Source organism: Pelobates fuscus, chromosome 3 (genome assembly GCF_036172605.1).
Source record: "Pelobates fuscus isolate aPelFus1 chromosome 3, aPelFus1.pri, whole genome shotgun sequence".
Taxonomy (NCBI): domain Eukaryota; kingdom Metazoa; phylum Chordata; class Amphibia; order Anura; family Pelobatidae; genus Pelobates; species Pelobates fuscus.
In genome coordinates, this window is record NC_086319.1 from 379,213,936 (window position 1) to 379,235,913 (window position 21,978).

Consider the following 21,978-nt stretch of genomic DNA (forward strand, 5'->3'; position numbering starts at 1 on the left):
AGGGGTTATAGAGAGGTTATATGGAGTAATAGGAGGAGTTATAGGGAGAGGTTATATGGAGTAATACTAGGAGTTATATGGAGAGGTTATATGGAGTAATAGGAGGAGTTATAGAGAGAGGTTATATGGAGTAATAGGAAGAGGTTATATGGAGTAATAGGAGGAGTTATAGAGAGAGGTTATATGGAGTAATAGGAGGAGTTATAGAGAGAGGTTATATGGAGTAATAGGAAGAGGTTATATGGAGTAATAGGAGGAGTTATAGGGAGAGGTTATATGGAGTAATAGGAGGAGTTATAGAGAGAGGTTATATGGAGTAATAGGAGGAGTTATAGGGAGAGGTTATATGGAGTAATAGGAGGAGTTATAGAGAGAGGTTATATGGAGTAATAGGAGGAGTTATAGGGAGAGGTTATATGGAGTAATAGGAGGAGTTATAGGGAGAGGTTATATGGAGTAATAGGAGGAGTTATAGGGCGAGGTTGTATGGAGTAATAGGAGGAGTTATAGGGAGAGGTTATATGGAGTAATAGGAGGAGTTATAGAGAGGTTACATGGAGTAATAGGGAGAGGTTACATGGAGTAATAGGGAGAGGTTATATGGAGTAATAGGGAGAGGTTATATGGAGTAATAGGAGGGGTTATAGAGAGGTTATATGGAGTAATAGGAGGAGTTATAGGGAGAGGTTATATGGAGTAATACTAGGAGTTATATGGAGAGGTTATATGGAGTAATAGGAGGAGTTATAGAGAGAGGTTATATGGAGTAATAGGAAGAGGTTATATGGAGTAATAGGAGGAGTTATAGAGAGAGGTTATATGGAGTAATAGGAGGAGTTATAGAGAGAGGTTATATGGAGTAATAGGAAGAGGTTATATGGAGTAATAGGAGGAGTTATAGAGAGAGGATATATGGAGTAATAGGAGTTATAGGGAGAGGTTATATGGAGTAATAGGAGGAGTTATAGGGAGAGGTTATATGGAGTAATAGGAGGAGTTATAGGGAGAGGTTATAAGGAGTAATAGGAGGAGTTATAGGGAGAGGTTATATGGAGTAATAGGAGGAGTTATAGAGAGGTTACATGGAGTAATAGGGAGAGGTTACATGGAGTAATAGGGAGAGGTTATATGGAGTAATAGGGAGAGGTTATATGGAGTAATAGGGAGAGGTTATATGGAGTAATAGGAGGGGTTATAGAGAGGTTATATGGAGTAATAGGAGGAGTTATAGGGAGAGGTTATATGGAGTAATAGGAGGAGTTATAGAGCGAGGTTATATGGAGTAATAGGAAGAGGTTATATGGAGTAATAGGAGGAGTTATAGAGAGAGGTTATATGGAGTAATAGGAAGAGGTTATATGGAGTAATAGGAGGAGTTATAGAGAGAGGTTATATGGAGTAATAGGAGGAGTTATAGAGAGAGGATATATGGAGTAATAGGAGTTATAGGGAGAGGTTATATGGAGTAATAGGAGGAGTTATAGGGAGAGGTTATATGGAGTAATAGGAGGAGTTATATGGAGAGGTTATATGGAGTAATAGGAGGAGTTATAGGGAGAGGTTATATGGAGTTATAGGAGGAGTTATAGGGAGAGGTTATATGGAGTAATAGGAGGAGTTATAGGGAGAGGTTATATGGTGTAATAGGAGGAGTTATATGGAGAGGTTATATGGAGTAATAGGAGGAGTTATAGGGAGAGGTTTTATGGAGTTATAGGGAGAGGTTATATGGAGTAATAGGAGGAGTTATAGGGAGAGGTTATATGGTGTAATAGGAGGAGTTATATGGAGAGGTTATATGGAGTAATAGGAGGAGTTATAGGGAGAGGTTATATGGAGTTATAGGAGGAGTTATAGGGAGAGGTTATATGGAGTAATAGGAGGAGTTATAGGGAGAGGTTATATGGAGTTATAGGAGGAGTTATAGGGAGAGGTTATATGGAGTAATAGGAGGAGTTATAGAGAGGTTATATGGAGTAATAGGATGAGTTATAGAGAGAGGTTATATGGAGTAATAGGAGGAGTTATAGGGAGAGGTTATATGGAGTAATAGGATGAGTTATAGAGAGAGGTTATATGGAGTAATAGGAGGAGTTATAGGGAGAGGTTATATAGAGTAATAGGAGGAGTTATAGGGAGAGGTTATATGGTGTAATAGGAGGAGTTATAGTGAGAGGGTATATGGAGTAATAGGAGGAGTTATAGAGAGAGGGTATATGGAGTAATAGGAGGAGTTATAGGGAGAGGTTATATGGAGTAATAGGAGGAGTTATAGGGAGAGGTTATATGGAGTAATAGGAGGAGTTATAGGGAGAGGTTATATGGAGTAATAGGAGGAGTTATAGGGAGTAATAGGAAGAGGTTATATGGAGTAATATAGATTAAAACAGAAATAAGTTTCAGTTTCACATATCAGTTTGCATAAATACTGATTCATTGTGTTTTCTGTACATTTTCCGGGGTAAAAACCTCAAAGAGATAACACTAGATGCAAATAAAGGTGCACTATAGCGTTAGGAATACAAACATATGTCTAAACCAATCAAATTCTCTGTAGGAGCAACATTTGATTAGCGGCCGAGTCTGACTTGGTTCTCACAGGGAAGTACCTCTAGTTGTTGTCAGGAAGACCATCCACTAGAGGTGTGTTACCCTGCATTTATAACATTGCCATGTCTATTAAACAACGTTTTACATTGCGGGGTTAAAATGAGACGGCCACAGCACCCAGACCACTTCATCTCAATGCCTTTAGTGCTCCATAATTTTAAGTACATGAGTTGCTTGATAAAGTCTGCCAACCAACACCAGGATTCTAACAGAATCTCACCATACACTCTAAATGGGACTTGATAGAAGAACCTCAGTCCATAGCAGCATATAATGAATATCCACGAGATCAGCACTCGGGGAGTGGGGGGTGCATTTTGCACTGAATGGAACCCATTAAACAGCACCAGTGAGCATTGTGGGGAGTATAACTTTCACAGAGCTACGGAAATGGAAGAGAACAACATCTGAATAGCCACAGAGTATCATCATGTGTTTAGGTATCCATATAGTGAGGACATAGGACAATACAAAATGTCATTTTAGGGAGGGGAAAGAAAAAGCAGAATAAAAAAAAACAACAACTGATAGTTTATCTTTACCAAACTTTTGTTTACTTGGGTAAAAGTGAAAATACACTGTTTGTTATAAGACAAAAATAAATATTGCATTAGGTTGGCGCATGGCCCTCGATGTTCCCAAAGAGATAAAAAAAAAGGTGTTTTTTCAGCTTGGGGATGTTGAGCCTTAAGAATCTAGGAGACATATCGGACTATCGTAGACCATCTGCAAGTTCACCTTGTGGCCAACCAGCTCCCGGATGTTGTTAATTCCATACTTTATCATTGTCGGCCTTAAAATAATAATTAAAACATGTATAAGGAAAATTTCTGTTTACCATGTGTTTGCTTTTAGCTATTAAAAGGGAAAAACAGGATCAGGTTGTAATTAACATTGGGTCATCTTGTATTCCGTACATTAAACATAAATATTCGATAGGTTTGCTCTCTAAGTCCACCGTTTCTTAGTGTCCCTCCCAACCTGCAGGGTTTCCCCTTCGTAAATACTGCTGTATAGGGAACTGAAGCATGGTGGTATCCAGAAGATTAAAAAAAAAAATTTTTTTAAAGATAATGTGTGTTTCAAAAACACTTTTTATTTCTTTTTTTTAGACATTTAATTAACAAAAAGGATGTATTATTTATGTGTAAGAAAATAAAAATTTCAACAAAACAAACCATGTGTTTTTTTAACTAAATCTTTGCTTATTCTGCTTTTAACCTCTGCTTTTTTTTGGTGGTTCTGTATTAAGCTAAACACTGTGCTCACCTTTCCAGCGACAGCCCCCATGCGATAACGGACACTCCTTCTGGAAGACCCATTGGCAGTAGCATTTCTGGTCTGAAGACCCCAGAATTTCCAACTTCGACCCATTTTTTCAAACCTACGAGGAAAAAAAAAAAAAAAAAACGTCCAAATGCTATAGAGAAATTATCTTCAATAAACATAAAAAAACAACAAAGATTTGTTTATGTAAAGGGCGTTATCATCTATGTTTTAAATGCCAATACGTTATGCAATATAAGATACACAGACTAAAGTGTACACAAAGTTTAAACTACAAGCAGAACCAGCAAAACCGTGTTTAAACCCTCACTTTCAAGTTTACAAGTTAAAAAGCAATGGAAAGGGTTGAATTGTTTTTTTTTTATATAAAGGATCATTATTTTGAGAATATTTTTGGGCATTTTTTTTTTGTCAATCTGTTTTTTTATTGAAGGCATATGAGATAGGATACAAAAGAGAAAACAGGGAAAATGTTCGAATGGGTAACAGCTTTGGATTATTACATCAGCAATATATCACATTTCCAGATTAATAATGCCTCTTTTTTTTTTATTTTATAAGAACAAAAGTATGTGTTTGAACATAAGCGAAGCTGTAGCATATAAGGCTTAGCAAAAATGACGTAGCCGTCGCCCAAGCTAGTAAGGTACACAAAACGTTACAATGCTTGGTTAGTTAGGCTAGAGTGGCTGCAAGAAGTGAGCTTGATGAGCCGTGTGTCTAGACAGCCAGAACATGAGACTAGTCGATTGAGTAATATTAGTTAATCTTAATACAGTTCTAACGTCACTACATGCATATAATGGTAACTGTGCGGGCAGGTTAGTATATTTTGCTTGTAGATGAAGAGAGTGAATTAGTTAACATACAGCGCTAAACCATGTTAGATAATGATTAACTCAGGAAGCATAACCTAGTTCTGCATTAGTAAACATACGTGGGTCACGTAGGGTGCCCTGACATGCGCCAACAGGCATTTTATGTTGCTCTGGTTAAGCAGATACATCCTATTGTGTTGCCACTTCCAATATCATAAAGAACAGGTGATATTCTTGTCCTTGACTGAAAACACCATAGAGTTGTATAGGGTATAACATTTTGGAAGTGACTGAATAATGTCAGCCAATCTCTGCTCTTCGAGATCAACGTGTGCACCCAACGTGGAGAGAACTGCATGTGCAAATACCATATTAAAGGGACACTGAGCACCAATACAACATGTATCCTGCTGGGAAACGAGGAAAACATTGTCTTCCAATATGCCATCTGTATTTGATGAAACGGAAGAGGAAGTTCCCAGCATCCCAGCCCATCACATGACATATCACTGGAGAGCCCATGATGTCCTCTTTACAATATAGCAGGTGCTGATAGAGTAGCTCAAAAGAATAAAAGGAGAAGCATGTCAACAAAATGTCCAGTACAGAGGACACAATTTATGGGCTGGGTCTCATGATGTTAGAGATTTTATAGATTCCGTCCTAAATAATTAGCTGTATTGGTGTGTTTGATTTGCCTATTTTTTGGGGAGGGAACATATATATGTTTGCAGCATTCTGCATCCAGCCTCCACTGTACCACGTCCTGCGATTTAATTACTGTAATGAAGCACATGATGTCACAACTACTGCACAAATAGTCTGCCTGTCTGACTAATTCTCCCCCTCTGTCCGAAGACAGAGTTAAATGGGAAGGAATTGGGTACAGTTAGGTTACACTTTGTTATCCTGGGCTGGTTTTTTTTTTCTTAATCTTGTTTGTTTTCTATTTCTAAAGAATCATGATCCAATCTTCCTGCTCCTCCTTCACAGCCTCCATGAATTTCAATTTTACACAAACAAACGTGGTTTTCACTCATTGTCAGGAAAGTATTCAGGAGGTGGAGTTCAATAAAAACGTTTGATAAACAGAAAATGTATGAACTAAAACCCCCATAAACCTGAGTTCTGCCCTTAACCCCTTAAGGACCAAACTTCTGGAATAAAAGGGAATCATGACATGTCACACATGTCATGTGTCCTTAAGGGGTTAAAGCACAATAGTAAAATAATAGAAGCATCATTGGATGATTAGAGCTTACCACAGAACTAGCTATATATTAATTGCAAATTCAGCAAATTAAAGTGTGACTAGCTTATTTTAATATTTTAAATGTATAAACTTTATAATGCATAAAAAAAAAAAAGTATCATTAGAGGCTGTAGGGCCCCTTTAAAACCTTTAAAATATGAATTGAACGGTATGTCATTGCTTTTTAAAGGAATACTCCCAATACCATAACCACTATAACGTACTGTAGAGGTTATAGAGCCGGAAATGCTCTGGTGCCCCCACCCCATGTAAGTAGTCAAATCATCTGCCAAGGGGTTTGACTTCTTACCTGGGGACTGCTATCCAGTGGATAGCAGGCAGCTGCTCAGAAGCCACAAATTAGGATTGACTGCTCTCAAGGTTGTTGTCTGTAATTGTCACAGAGTATTTACAAACTGCAATGCAATTCCAAGATGGCTACCTCCACAGTAAAAACCTGACCGATCCTCAAGGGGTAATTCCAGATAAAATTAATATTCCTTCCTTAGATGAACGTATTAGTCTGTTGGGAATATTGTTTTAGGTTAGAAAATCTCTTATCTCACCGAATCTCCATTGCCTAAAGCTTTGCGGTATGAGCACCGCAGGACAGTCCAACTATCCTTTAGAGTGTAAGCTCCACTGGTTAGGTCAGCCTTATTTAAAGGATTATTTCATTAAAACGTATGTTCAACATGACGGATTTCACCTAGCATTTTTTTGAGATCATGGTTTGTCAGTTCTTTGTATACCATTATATAATGAATAGACTATAAAATCTATACCATGATAAAACTTACCTTCATGGTAGCTGAACACTTCCATGCTAGGTTCTGTGTAAGGGTTATACGCTGGCTTAAAGCGCAGTTTGGTTATTCCTGTAAAATAAATAGAGATTAAATGACAATTCACTGACAATAAGTACCAATTTGTCCAAACACGAACAAATAAAATATATATATATATACATATATACATACACACACACACATTTGAAGATACCGTTCTTTGCTGCTAAATAATAATGCTTTCTCCAAAGAGTCTGGAGATACACTGCATCATTGTAATTCACAAACGTTCCACTTGGTGGCATACTGTAGAGGACTGTCGTGTTTGGATATCTTAAGCCCTACAGAACATTGTGAGCGGCCGTCATGGTGCTGTCAGTCCAGATATTTCTGAACTCTGTTTCACATAAATACCCACATTTCTAGTAATAACATGAAATGTAGAGGAAAGAAAAAAAAATACACCTCCAAAAAAAGTTAAACAATGATTAGTGTCACAAAAACAAACATATTCCTGACACTATAGTCCTGAAGTGGCTGTTTGGGTGACTGCACTCCTTCCAATCAAAGCAAGAAGGTGATTTTACTTATTTATTTTCCCCAAGCCACCCTGGTCTAGCCACAGCTGGCCCAGCCTCTATTGGCTGAGATCATCAATTTTGACAACCTCAGCCATTCCATTACTTTTACTATAGGAAAGCATTAGGAGGCAAAACGCTGCACCAATCAGCATCTCCTCATAGATATGCATTGGATCTATTCTTCTCTATAGGGAACATTCAGCGTCTCCATGCACTGCGTGGAGATGCTTAACGTCAGTGCTGCACACACCCAGGAAGCACCTCTAGTAGCCGTCTGTGAGGTTTCTCTAGGCACTAATGTAAGCAAAGGCTGCAAGCTATGGACAATAGAACCACATTAAGCTGTAGTGGTTCTGGTGACTATGGTGTCCCTTTAAATAATTACATTGTAGTCTAGGTTAAGAAAAGACTAAAGTCCATCAAGTTATACAAGTAGATTTTTCATTATGATATTGCAAATGAATAACAAAAAATAAAAACGCAGAAAGGAATGCTAATTCTATAAGTGGAACAGTCTACGTGTAAAGGGTACAAAGGAGTGATTATACCTTAATTTAAACACACCATTGTGGGGAGGGAGGGAAGTGGGGAGGGAGGGGAGTGGGGTGAGGGGGGGGGGGGAGGAGGGAAGTATACTGCATATGGAATATACCAAGCTTGGTGAAGAATTCCTTTAGAACGCCCATGAGATTTCCCAGCGTCAGGCCGTAATCTGCCACCACTCCTTCAATCTGATGAAACTCTGCTAAATGTGTAGCATCCAGGGTCTCATTCCTAAACACACGGTCAATGGAGAAATACTTGACAGGGGTGAACTCCTTCTGTAGGGAGGAAGAGAGAGTATCTGTGTAGAGCGAAGAAAGCATAATAAAATGTCCAATCTCCTTTTCTCCCAGACTCTGATTATCTGGGAGATTATCTGGGAGAAAAGGAGATTGGACATTTTATTAGTAATATATTTATACATGCTATTTCGTATGCATTTTATATTTTTTTGATATACAATAAATGTAAATTTTAAATACCCTTACTCCATCTCCTCCATATATCTGGTATCCACTTGAGGGAAGTGTCACCTCTAAATTGACACTGATGCCTACAGCACTTAGAGCCAGTCCCCAAAAGGCTCTATAAAAGGTGAGCACTAAATCTATATTTGTGTTCTACACTACTTGATTGAAGATAAATCTGCACTAGGAATCTTCTTTTGTGCTTTGTTTTGGAGATATAATCCACGGACAGAAGGAAGAAAGGAGCATCCTCTATTCCTAGGTGTTGCTGCCTACCTTGAAAGGCACACTGGTTGATGTGTTTAGAGCCTATATCCTCATAAAAGGCTCTTTACAATGCGAGTTTCCCCTTTTATATCATTTACTCTAATACCAAGTTATTTGACAGTACTACCCTATATATCTCCTCTGTTTATTTTTCATGTACACCCCGTGCCTATTGTAAGGGGTAAGTGCATAAGGAATATTTATATTACACTTTTTAAGCGCTGCACCTATATCAAGTGTTGGTTTGATGTTTCACACACTCTAAACTCACTGCTTGGTATTCTGTTTTTTTTGGTTTTAATATTATAGTGGTTTTGGAGTATCCACTACAAGTGCATATAGCAGCTATACTGAATAAGTTTGCACCAAATAAGTGTTAAGCGCCTTATAGCCACACCTTCTTTGTATCTTTCTACCAAATGAACTATATTTTATTAATTCTCAGCCAGCCTCCAACAGTGATGGATAATATAATCACTGAGGTTTATGAACTATGCTTCACATGACACTCAGCCAGCTGTAAGGCTGCAGAGCACCATGGGAAATGCGATTTACAAATATCAGTGTAAAGATCAGTCAGTACTGAAATCATACCAGCAGGGGGAAGCAATGAGTCACTGACCGGATGCCAGGGCTTTGTTTGTGGACAGTGGATGAGGAGGTTCAGTCATCTGACACTGAAATAGCCAATCATTGTTTGGCTGCTCGTAACCTGAACAGCTATTTAGCTCATCAATTGCGCACGTCAGCCTCAGACATGTTTTAATACTACAATGCAGCTTGCAATGTTTTGTTCAATACCAGCAGATCCACAGCTTGGAGGTCATGGGAAAAAGTTATATTTTAATCACGTTACACAAAAAAAAAAAAAAAAAAAAAAGGAAGGTAATTCTGTTTCACTTTATGGCATTAAATTAATAAATATTTCAAATTTCTGCAGCTCTGATTAGCATAAGATTAAAATACATTATTTACCTGCTGGGCGAGTTTGTATAACATTCGAGCACTGACGGCTGTAGTGTGCGTTCGCAAGATATTCTTTCGAGCTTCAGTTATACTCCAATCATATTTGTAACTGTTGGAAAAAAAAAAAAAAGAAAGAAAACATGATCTATTTAACTTAAATCATTAATACAATATGGACCTGCGGAATATAGAGTCTGCTCCCTTATACATTGTGGTGACACAGACAGAAGGGCACAATGGGACATGGAGACTGTAAATCCAAGCACAGGGTGACACAGACAGGAGGGAGCTATGGGATATGGAGTCTGTCCCTCCCAGCACTGGGTGACACAGACAGGAGGGAGCTATGGGACATGGAGTCTGTCCCTCCCAGCACAGTGTGACACAGACAGGAGGGAGCTATGGGACATGGAGTCTGTCCCTACAAACAGGGTGACACAGACAGGAGGGAGCTATGGGACATGGAGTCTGTCCCTCCCAGCACAGGGTGACACAGACAGGAGGGAGCTATGGGACATGGAGTCTGTCCCTCCCAGCACCGGGTGACACAGACTGGAGGGGACTAGACACCTGAGAGCTATGATGGCATTTAACGCTCACTACCGGGTAAGAATAAATATATAACCCATAGACCATGTACCCTTGTGAACCATATCCTCCTTCAGAATGAACTTTCTTCACCCTCGCTAGGTAATCCATGGGAAATTCTGTTGCAAAAACCGGATCTAAAAATAAAAACATCCCTGCTGTAAATGCAGTTCTTACAGAAAGTGACAATAACAACGCAGAGCAATACAAAAATAATCACTGCTGCTCTACATGTATAAAATGGCAGCTTAAAATGATTCAATCCCAGCCCTGCACTAAATAGGTCACACACTGACAGAAACCTAAAGTGTATTAGCCTCACTGTTACTTGTATGACAAATCGCATGCTGCTTGATTTAAAGGTAGTATTATTGTTAGAGCATTCCGTCTGTCACTAGGCAACACACGTCTCTCCTCCTGCCGGGCGAAAGTGATTGAGCTTTGGTTGGTTTATTTTCAGTATCCCTACACTGGCTGGACTAGAATTAAGCACTAAAACATTACCTGGTTGGAATTACACCCAAGGGAAGATACCTACCCTGTAAGAAGAACGTGTCGTGCTGATCCCTGGCTGGGTGCTGCTGGGGCTGAAAGAGGGCATCAAAATTCCAGAACGAGCTCTCAATGAAGTTATTGGTTGGCATCTCTGTGAATCTAGGGAATGTGGTAAATATATATATATATACATACATACATACATATATTGCTGGCTCTTCCCATAATGACATCACTAGCCATGCGCACAACGTTTATGTAGCTCTGGTTAACTCACCCCATCTCAAGGAAAATCTGTCGGAACTGTGTGCGGACCTTAAGAAGGGGGTGAAGATGACCACACTCTGGCATCACACCTAGAGCGTTAAAATTATATGCTTTGAACTTCTTCTCTCTCCAGGAACCACTGAGTGCGACAAAAGAGAAAAGGTGGTAGGTGTTGGGATAGACAAACATACAGAAGATAGATGACGGACATAAAGTCAAGTGAAATACAAAACAGAGAGTGTATACAATAAAACCAATGTGAACAAGTGTGGTAGCCAAAATGCTACAAGCCACCTGAGTGGGAAAACCCCTCACACCACTCAAAATAACATAATTAATACATACAATAGGTGGAAAATCACACTTCTGGAGAATCTGTAAGATATATAGCACACACAATAGTGTAATACAGTTAATATCACTAAACAGTATAAGATATGCAGATGTGGTACTCACAAACGTGGAGCCAAGTATATGTGGCTCTCACTCGAAGCGCCTTGGGACTTTTTATGGAAGGATGTCCCTCTCCTAGCTGGATCACTGGTCCCACTTGATCTCCAGGATAGTTAGAAGCTGGATAGGTATGCCCGGTTGTATGGTAAAAACAAAAGGGTTCCACTCTCCAATACTTGGTGTAGAAAGATGGTGTAGAAAGAGGGCTTCTCCTTCAGTGTAATTGGTTACATAGTTTCTGAACAACATTAGCTTAATGAAGCAGTTTTGGTGTATAGAACATGCCCCTGCAGCCTCACTGCTCAATCCTCTGCCCCAGAGGGCAGAGGATTGAGCAGTGAGGCTGCAGGGGCATGTTCTATACACCAAAACTGCTTCATTAAGCTAATGTTGTTCAGAAACTATGTAACCAATTACACTGAAGGAGAAGCCCTCTTTCTACACCATCTTTCTACACCAAGTATTGGAGAGTGGAACCCTTTTGTTTTTACCATACAACCGGGCATACCTATCCAGCTTCTAACTATCCTGGAGATCAAGTGGGACCAGTGATCCAGCTAGGAGAGGGACATCCTTCCATAAAAAGTCCCAAGGCGCTTCGAGTGAGAGCCACATATACTTGGCTCCACGTTTGTGAGTACCACATCTGCATATCTTATACTGTTTAGTGATATTAACTGTATTACACTATTGTGTGTGCTATATATCTTACAGATTCTCCAGAAGTGTGATTTTCCACCTATTGTATGTATTAATAAAGTCAAGTGAGACCACATTAATTTTCTCTACAGAGGGTTATACTACAACTACCATCATACATAACCCAAAGTAGGGAGGACAGGAAATAACTGTGATACAGGGTCTGTTTCTCCCTCAACAGGGTGACATAGACAAGAGGAAGCTATGGGACATGGAGTCGGTCCCTCCCAGAACAGCGTGACACAGACAGGAAGGAGCTATGGGACATGGAGTCTGTCCCTCCCAGCACAGGGTGACAGACAGGAGGGAGCTATGGGACATGGAGTCTGTCCCTCCCAACACAGGGTGACACAGACAGGAAGGAGCTATAGGACATGAAGTCTGTCCCTCCCAGCACAGGGTGACACGGACAGGAGGGAGCTATGGGACATGGAGTCTGTCCCTCCCAGCACAGGGTGACACAGGCAGGAGGGAGCTATGGGACATGGAGTCTGTCCCTCCCAGCACAGGGTGACACAGACAGGAGGGAGCTATGGGACATGGAGTCTGTCCCTCCCAGCACAGGGTGACACAGACAGGAGGGAGCTATGGGACATGGAGTCTGTCCCTCCCAGCACAGGGTGACACAGACAGGAGGGAGCTATGGGACATGGAGTCTGTCCCTCCCAGCACAGTGTGACACAGACAGGAGGGAGCTATGGGACATGGAGTCTGTCCCTCCCAGCACAGGGTGACACAGACAGGAGGGAGCTATGGGACATGGAGTCTGTCCCTCCCAGCACAGGGTGACACAGACAGGAGGGAGCTATGGGGGCATGGAGCCTGTCCCTCCCAGCACAGGGTGACACAGACAGGAGGGAGCTATGGGACATGGAGCCTGTCCCTCCCAGCACAGGGTGACACAGACAGGAGGGAGCTATGGGGCATGGAGTCTGTCCCTCCCAGCAGGGACATGGAGTCTGTCCCTCCCAGCACAGGGTGACACAGACAGGAGGGAGCTATGGGACATGGAGTCTGCCCCTCCCAGCACAGGGTGACACAGACAGGAGGGAGCTATGGGACATGGAGTCTGTCCCTCCCAGCACAGTGTGACACAGACAGGAGGGAGCTATGGGACATGGAGTCAGTCCCTCCCAGCACAGTGTGACACAGACAGGAGGGAGCTATGGGACATGGAGTCTGTCCCTCCCAGCACAGGGTGACACAGACAGGAGGCAGCTATGGGACATGGAGTCTGTCCCTCCCAGCACAGGGTGACACAGACAGGAGGAGGCTATGGGACATGGAGTCTGCCCCTCCCAGCACAGGGTGACACATACAGGAGGGAGCTATGGGGGCATGGAGCCTGTCCCTCCCAGCACAGGGTGACGCAGGATAGAAGATGAGCTCTGGGTTATGTACACTATCCTGGCTCAGCCCACGGCAGAATGATTGCAATAAGAAGGGGATGTACACAGACCTGGTCTCTACGTCATGCAGTGAAACACAACACTTTCAGTGATAGCAGAATAAAAAGTTAATTGTGGCACAAGACAGCCAAGTAAAAGAAAGGAAAGCTTATCAGTATATAATTATAATATGTGGCTGAGCTGCTATTCTAAAACAACCTTGAGCTCAAATATGAACCTAGAACCAGACACCACAGTATAGTGACCTCCAGGGTTTAAACCTATGTCACTATCCCAGGAGCCGCTTGTAGACCGCCTAGTAATGATTGAGATTAGCATATATGAAGTTAAGAAGTTAGAAGGGCCATCTAATGTATTTAGACACCTCTATAAAAGGCACACAGCCCCCTGTTACCTGGCAATCATCTCTGGAGTCAGATCTGTTTCTTGCTTTGTGATGCTTGTGCTGAATCCACTGCCTTTTGTAACCCAGTAAGTTTTAATTGTTCTGAAACAAAATAAAACAACATCAGACACACACACACAGTGAGAATGCAGTGAAACCCTACTATGGTCTAGCACAGAGAGCCTATCATTCATCTGTCCAAATATTTAATCCGATACGGAGGAAATAACATTCTTCTTTACCGAGTCCATGGCTGAGAGGGTTTGCTTTGGGTGCACAAGTATCTTGTTAAACTACATTAAAAACACTGACAAAAAGAGGGGAAACAAGTAACACTATAACCACTACAATAAGGTGTAATAATAGAACAAGCTATAGTAGTTTATCAGTTTACTTACAGAGCTGATTTAAAAGGGACTCTCGAGCTTGCTGAAGTGCTTTATGTGTGTGCTTTTCATTTTACAAAAAGTGCACATAAACCTATATTGTCATTCGTGTGTTTAACTGCATTTTTGGTCACTAGAAATGCAGCCAGTAGTATATTCAATAACAATTAGAATGTTCTGTTTTACTCAATATCATCCGAACCCATTACGTGTTGGTTAGGACATTGTTAAATAATGAACGAGAATCTGTCATTAGAATGATTAACCCCTTAAAGACTCATGACATGTGTGACATGTCATGATTCCCTTTTATTCCAGAAGTTTGGTCCTTAAAGGGTTAAAGGGTACATCTCATGGTACCTACAATGTATGGATTTTTTTGACAGAGCATAAAATTTAATCAATAAATTGTGATGGCAAATGTATAGACAGAGAGGAAAACCTATTTAAAGACAAGTCTTTCTCCCACCTGTCAGTCAGATTTAAGAAGAGCCCTCCCACTGACGGCCCCTTCGTTCACCAAGCTTAGCACAGGCTCTGTGGTTGATATTGTAATTCTCGGCTCTGCTAGCGCTGGCTAGAAAGTACAGGAACTAAATGACCGATTTCACTCCGTTCCAACGCTGTCAATGAATTCTGTGTGTCAGCAGCGCAGAGGAGGTTTGCCCTAATTTCAGAAGATTCCCTGATCAGGGCAAACAAACTGGATGGAACACAGGCAGCCCAGAATCTGGTACTTACAAAGGAGTAATAACCACAAAGATGAGGATACGTGGCACATAATCAGAGGAAAGAAATTAAAAGGGACTCTATAGGCACCAGACATTTCAATGAAGTGGTCTGGTGCCATGTCCCTGTCTGTTTAACTCTGCAACTGAAAACATTGCTGTTTCACAGAAACAATAAAGTGTTTTGTTCATTGCATTTTTAACATATCTAGTGGCTGTGAGCACTTCCACAGATATACGAGTTAACAAGCTCAAACTGCTATACTAGAGAGCATTTGATTGACGCAGTTTTTTACCACTACACTATAGCGTTAGGAATACATGTATAGGGTACCTTTAATATCTCAAATCTTTACATTGAATACATCATGTATCTGTTATATACAATGTATTAAATGCATTTAGGTATGATTTATGGTAAAATGAAATTTAAGAAGAAACCAATTTTTGCAGTTTTAAAACCCAACACAGTTCCGCACTCACACTTCGTTGAGCAGTTTCCTCTTTTTCAGCTCATTCCTTTCTTTTTCATTGATGCTCTCAGTCTTCCCTTGCAGGACCAACTGAAGCTTCTCCTTCACGCTATCGTCCACTGAATCAACCTACATCGGGAGGAAAATCAGGACATGAATAATCAATTCACAAGGTCATTCAATAATTAAACGGAGAACCTGCTTAAATATCGCTAGTGCTGTGACGAGGTTATCGATAATGTTTTTAAGTATATACTACATCGTCAGGTGATGAGGGAGAAGTGTCTGGGTGAGTGCCCCCCGTTTTTTGTCAAACCTCTCCATAACTGATAAACAAACAAACAAACAAAACAGAAGACAGAAAATAGACCACTGACAGTATAACTGCTGCATGAAGCAGTGAAAAAGACTATTAAAACACAATGCGAGGGCAGAATATATAATGATATCCATACCCAACTAGTTACCCATCTGACTTTAGAGCATTGTGGCAGTTACGTAGCCAGAAGGCTTTTGATGCTGATCCCCAGTAAGCCGTGAAAGCATCCATGACTGGTCTGGCATTTTTTGGGCTCTGTCAGATGCTCACCGTCACTAATATGCTAAAGCAAAAGTCCTTACTACAGCATTAGCACTATCAGTTTAGCTCAACTTTGGACATTGTTCACTGAGAATGTCAGGTGTTGTGGTTATGGTGCTTAGAGTACCACTTCAGAGTACCATCTACAGTGGTTTGCTATATACAGAAATAATTACAGCTCGGCGGATAAAACGATATAGTTTGTCAAATTTGAATACAGGTTTAGGGAGGTCAAAAAAAAAAAAGGGGGGGGGGGGACAAAGTTCGGGGCCAGAGAAAATAAAATATGGACAGATAAGTATAAAGCCTGAGCATTGAGTAGAAAGGATAAAAGAAAATGAAAGGGGCGGAGCCTGACCGGGGAGCCGAGCAGACACGCTTTCTGTGAGCTCCTGGGCCTGGGCCAGATTCTCAGCGACAAAACGAGAAATACTCACCCGAATCGACCCTCCAAACTACCGCATCTGACACTGTGCAAGCAGGGGTACAGACAGACACCTCGCACGCCTGAAAATATGCTGGGAATCCGGGCCGAGAACTTGGGGCCTACAGCACATGGTGGATGGGAGAGACGGCCGCTCCCCCGACCCGCAAAAACGAGCGACACCCGAAGCATCGGGCCCACCTACCCCCCCCCCCCAGGTCCAGAGGGGGTTATCCTGGTCCACATAAACGTGAAACTTAAGCCTACACTGACTGCAATGTCTGCAGACAGCCGACAGCGTGAAACAATTACTCAAGCGGACGCTCCTAAAATGGCGACATCAGACCACACTACAGAGCATACCTGTACCCAGCCACTACACGAGCGTCTGGATGCACTGTTCACCCGGTTCTGGGAAATGCTGGACAGGCGGATGGCTCATCAAACCTCTGAAAGCAACGTTGAGGTGAGGCAGCCCCAAGCAGTAAGGCAGAGCGGGCAGACCCCGGGATCAGCCGCCGCGCTCCGACGGGCGGAACACCCACCCAGGCAGGGGAACAATAGGAGACTCCCTCCTATCCACCGACCACATCGCAGGAGAGCCGCCCGCCGCTGGCGGCGGATGACCACCAGGACCCTCCACAGCGCCCATCACGGGAAAGACCCGGCCCCGAGAGGCAACCGAGTCTGTGGATACACGGTGCCAACCCTACAAGATGCCTGGAGAAAGGGAGAAGCCCCCTGCAACGGCCACTTTCACTCCTCACAGACCCACCTGCACATGCTGCCGGTAATCCCACCCAAAGGGGACCTGTGCGACGTACGCCAATCCTGTCCCACATGCAGAGCCGCCAGAACGGGCGTCGGGTGAAGTAACTCGGACCCCAGCAAGCCGCGGCCCGCAGACTACACTCCAGCCCGCAAAGCAGTAACTAACTGTCTGTCCATACGAACTATGAACTCTAAAACATGTCACCGACCATGGCAAACTGTCTCAATCACACAGTTAAGCATTTAATTTGCCCAGCGCACATTGTAACGTTAACATGCATGTCAATCATATACTCAATGTCTCTGTGGCCTGTTGGCGCTAATCTGGGCCCCCTAGGTGACCCAAGTATACACACTACTGCACTAATAGGCAAATACCACCTGAGATAATCGATACCTAACGTTGTTTAGTGCTGTATGAAAACCAATTTGTCACTCTTCATTTATATGTAAAATATGCTAACATGTCAGCACACTCACTACTGTATGCACGTAGTTAAGTTTGAATAACCTTAGTTTACCCTCATACTGTATTAACGACTGGTTTCCTGTTCTGGATGTCTAGGACAACAGCGCATCAGACTTACATATTGCAGCCACGCCGATTTAACTAATCAGGCCCCCCTAGCTCTTTGTATATCTAACTCGCATAGACGTAGGCTATGTCATTATTGCTACTTTTATTTGCTACGGTTTAGCATATGTTCCTACTCATGCTTTTTCCCCTATAAAAAATAAAAAAAAGAGAGGCACTACTACTCTGGAAATGTGACACATTATTGTTGTATTAACTCGAAGCTGTAACCCATATGCACATTGTCCCTGTTTTCATTTTCTGTACCCTAACTCATGCCTTCAATAAAAATCAGATTGACAAAAAAAAAAAAAAAAAAAAGAAAATGAAAAATAAATAAATAGGTTTAAAAAGGTTTTATACACACAGAATAGACACTCACTGCTTGGAAGACCCTCGGACCCCCAGCTGCAGATTTATCCAGCTTGATCCAGCGGTTAGACATGGCCTTGCTGAAGCCAATCTTCCCTATAGGCAGTTTCTATGAGAGAGAACAGGTGGTTTGTTATACAAGATAAATAATTCACTCATAGTAACGCGTGCGAACAGAGAGCCAAATACACGCACGCCATGATATATCCAAACATACATGAACAGTGCATTCTACAGAGATATTTAATAAAATATAATGTGAATATGTACACAGCATGCTTTACTAAACAAACCAGTTACCTGAACATGTTTTATTCTTGTTCTGGAACGGGTGCAAGTCTTTTCCGAATTAGTTTTATTACAAAAAATAAAATAAAAAAATAATAGGTTCTTTAAAATATAACTTTCTCAAGTTTTATACACATGGCAGGCAAGTTTCTACCAACACGGACTTCTAATCTATCCCAATACTTTTTCTGAAGCCAACTGTATTAGGTTAAAGTTGTATAAAAGAGGAGGTAGGTGCATCACCTAAATAGTCCTTACTGGTGTATATCTAATGACAAGAATAAAAACCCAGAGGAAAACAACAGTGTAATATATGAAAACTATATTTGGTATAAATAAGATAAAAAAAATGTGCACTCACACTTTTATGGAGCTTTAACTTATGCGCATAAGTTGGAGTTGCATTGAAGGTCCATAAAAGAGGGAGTGCAAATTTTTTTATCTTATTTATACCAACTATAGTTTTAACAGATTCTACTGTTGTTTTCCTCTGGTTTTTATTCCCTTCATTAGATATACCCTAATAAGGACTATTTAGACGCTGCACCTACCTCCTGTACCTCCTCCTCCTGTACTTGGTGTTTGAGCTGCCATTGGACTATAATCATTTTACCTAAGCATTGAATTAAAGTTTTGTGTTATTAGGTTAAAGTTGTGAAGTGATCATTATTTACTTCTGGATAGTCTCTCTTCATAGACTCACCATGAGCTCGCTCTGTGCCATGCCCTCCTTGGGCAAACTGTAAAAGACTCTGGCCTCATGACTGCCTTCCCGTGCAATCTCTTCACCTTCTGCGGTCAACTCCCACCGTTTACTGGATTTCTGCTCAGCCTCGATAATCTACATGGAGACATTAATAGCGTCAACGTATTAGAATAATCAAAAAAATGTAAAAAAGAAAAACAGCAATACAGAAGTGCAGACGGACTTTAGAACACTATCAAAGTTATTCATGAAAGTGAGAATTCAAAGTTAAGGGAAAAATAGCCAAACTGGACCCGCATTTTCCAGTTTTCAGAAATATGCATCAAGGGAATATTGACATGGACTCATAAAACAGTCACGGATACATTTTTCATTGAAGAGGTTTGTGAATGAAAGGAAATGCCAATCAAAGGAAGCAGAAGAGGGCATTATAAAGTATAAAATGCCACGCTTCCAAGAACTGGCGCTGACATCATCCCACTACATGGGACGCCAGCACTCTCCTCTCACAAAGTGGTACCCCAATGATGCCTATTATAATAACTCATGATCACAGGACAGGCATAATTATTATTATTTTTTTTTTAATTTAAACATGATTCAGTAATAAAGTAAAAGAAAGCACTACCCACAGCTAACCTTTATGCGTTGTGTAGTTAATTTTTCTTACCAGGCATTAGGCAGGATAAAACAGTAGTTGTCAACCTTTGCTACACCAGATGTTGTGGACTACATCACCCATAATGCTCTTACAGCAATAATGATGGCAAAGCAACAGGGGCAGATGGTAGTCCAAAACTTCTGGAGTTCCCAAAGTTGCCTACTCCTGCTACAAAACATTTTTTAGCCTTCTATCCATATAAATGGGTTGGTGTATTAAATGAAGAAAGATAATGTATGTTATTATTGACATTGGTATGGTATGTAACATGCATAGTGTGAGGGGAAGTCAGTATGTTATGGAGGACCCAGATTATGACAGCCCTATAAATTAACATTGTGCCCATACTATTGCATCACCCTGTGCCCCCAGCTGATCTCACCTCTCCCAGGGACTGCAAGCTCTTCACAGCCCCCACCACCTGCTGATGATCCACCCCCAATGTGGAGGCCAGTTCCAGACTATCCAGACCCTGACAGTCCCCATCTTGGAGTCTCTGTAGTAGTAACTCTGACACCGAATTATCCGCCATGCTGCCCGGCTTCTCCACTGCGCATGCGCGGACTGCGCAATACACGGGGCAGTGCCGCTGGCTGACCCATAGCACGTTCTCACGCGAGCATCACGGGAGATGTAGTTCAAAAGCGGCCTTTTCGTCGTCGGCCATCTTACTACTCTCATGAAAACCAGGTCCCAGTTATTGCTGACGTCAGGACCCAGCCATCTTACTACTCTCAAAAAACCCAATTTCTAGTAATGGGTGAAGAGCTGTTGGGGGCATCCTGCTGCTTTCTAAATCCAGGCACACCACGGATCAGTTATTTTAGGTATTTTTTTTGTTTGTTTAAATGCAGTAAAATAATTTAGTTTGTATTTCTAGTATACTGCCACCACTAATTAGCTATTGCTGAGAGATGTTCAAAACTGTGCATTCAGCCATTTATATTATATAGACAAACTAGCAATACAATGGCTTGCATTATAGAGCTCAGTGACTGTCTGTGTGTCACTATCATAAATTGGCACGTTTCCATACCTCCCAAGTGTCCCCATTTAGTAGAGAAAGTCCATATTTTGGACCCAAATCCATCTATGCCTCTTTTCTATCCTAATGTCCCTCTTTTCAAGGAGCTCCATATTGTTGGTGTGTCTGAGTGTATAACAGAGCTCCACAGCAATAATGGTCCCAGTAATGTGTCTGAGTGTATAACAGAGCTCCACAGCAATAATACTCCCAGTAATGTGTCTGAGTGTATAACAGAGCTCCACAGCAATAATACTCCCAGTAATGTGTCTGAGTGTATAACAGAGCTCCACAGCAATAATACTCCCAGTAATGTGTCTGAGTGCATAACAGAGCTCCACAGCAATAATACTCCCAGTAATGTGTCTGAGTGTATAACAGAGCTCCACAGCAATAATACTCTCAGTAATGTGTCTGAGTGTATAACAGAGTTCCCAGCAATAATACTCCCAGTAATGTGTCTGAGTGTATAATGGAGCTCCACAGCAATAATACTCCCAGTAATGTGTCTGAGTGTATAATGGAGCTCCACAGCAATAATACTCCCAGTAATGTGTCTGAGTGTATAACGGAGCTCAACAGCAATATTACTCCCAGTAATGTGTCTGAGTGTATAACAGAGCTCCACAGCAATAATACCCCCAGTAATGTGTGTGAGTGTATAACAGAGCTCCACAGCATTAATACCCCCAGTAATGTGTGTGAGTGTATAACAGAGCTCCACAGCAATAATACTCCCAGTAATGTGTCTGAGTGTATAACAAAGCTCCACAGCAATAATACTCCCAGTAATGTGTCTGAGTGTATAACAGAGCTCCACGGCAATAATACTCCCAGTAATGTGTCTTTAAATCACAATAAATGTGTTTAGAAATCAGTCTGTGTAAATAAGATTAAAGGGACACTATGGCACCTAATAGTGGCTCATTGAAATGGTCTGGGTGCGATGTCTCTGCCCCCCTTAGTCCTGCAATGAAAATCATTGCAGTTTTAGAGAAACTGCAATAATTGCATTCCAGGACTAAAACTCCCTCTAATGGGCCACTAGAGGCGCTTCTTGCTTGCTAGGCAACTTTTTGTTTTCCTGATGCTGGAGGTCCTCACATTCTGCATGAG

At 41.5% G+C, this 21,978-nt stretch overlaps 1 protein-coding gene across 1 annotated transcript; it reads right to left on the reverse strand.

Moving 5' to 3' along the window:
- Positions 1-3,141: 3,141 nt before the first annotated feature.
- Positions 3,142-20,392, reverse strand: FARSA (phenylalanyl-tRNA synthetase subunit alpha). The gene is made up of 13 exons (XM_063445947.1): positions 20,221-20,392; positions 19,175-19,312; positions 18,194-18,292; positions 15,473-15,591; positions 13,885-13,977; positions 10,940-11,068; positions 10,706-10,821; positions 10,220-10,304; positions 9,589-9,688; positions 7,989-8,157; positions 6,768-6,845; positions 3,880-3,994; positions 3,142-3,403 (listed from the first exon to the last, which is right to left on the reverse strand). Exons 1-13 carry the CDS (start codon positions 20,368-20,370, stop codon positions 3,298-3,300), a joined length of 1,497 nt encoding a protein of 498 aa, XP_063302017.1. The 5' UTR covers positions 20,371-20,392; the 3' UTR covers positions 3,142-3,297.
- Positions 20,393-21,978: the final 1,586 nt, after the last annotated feature.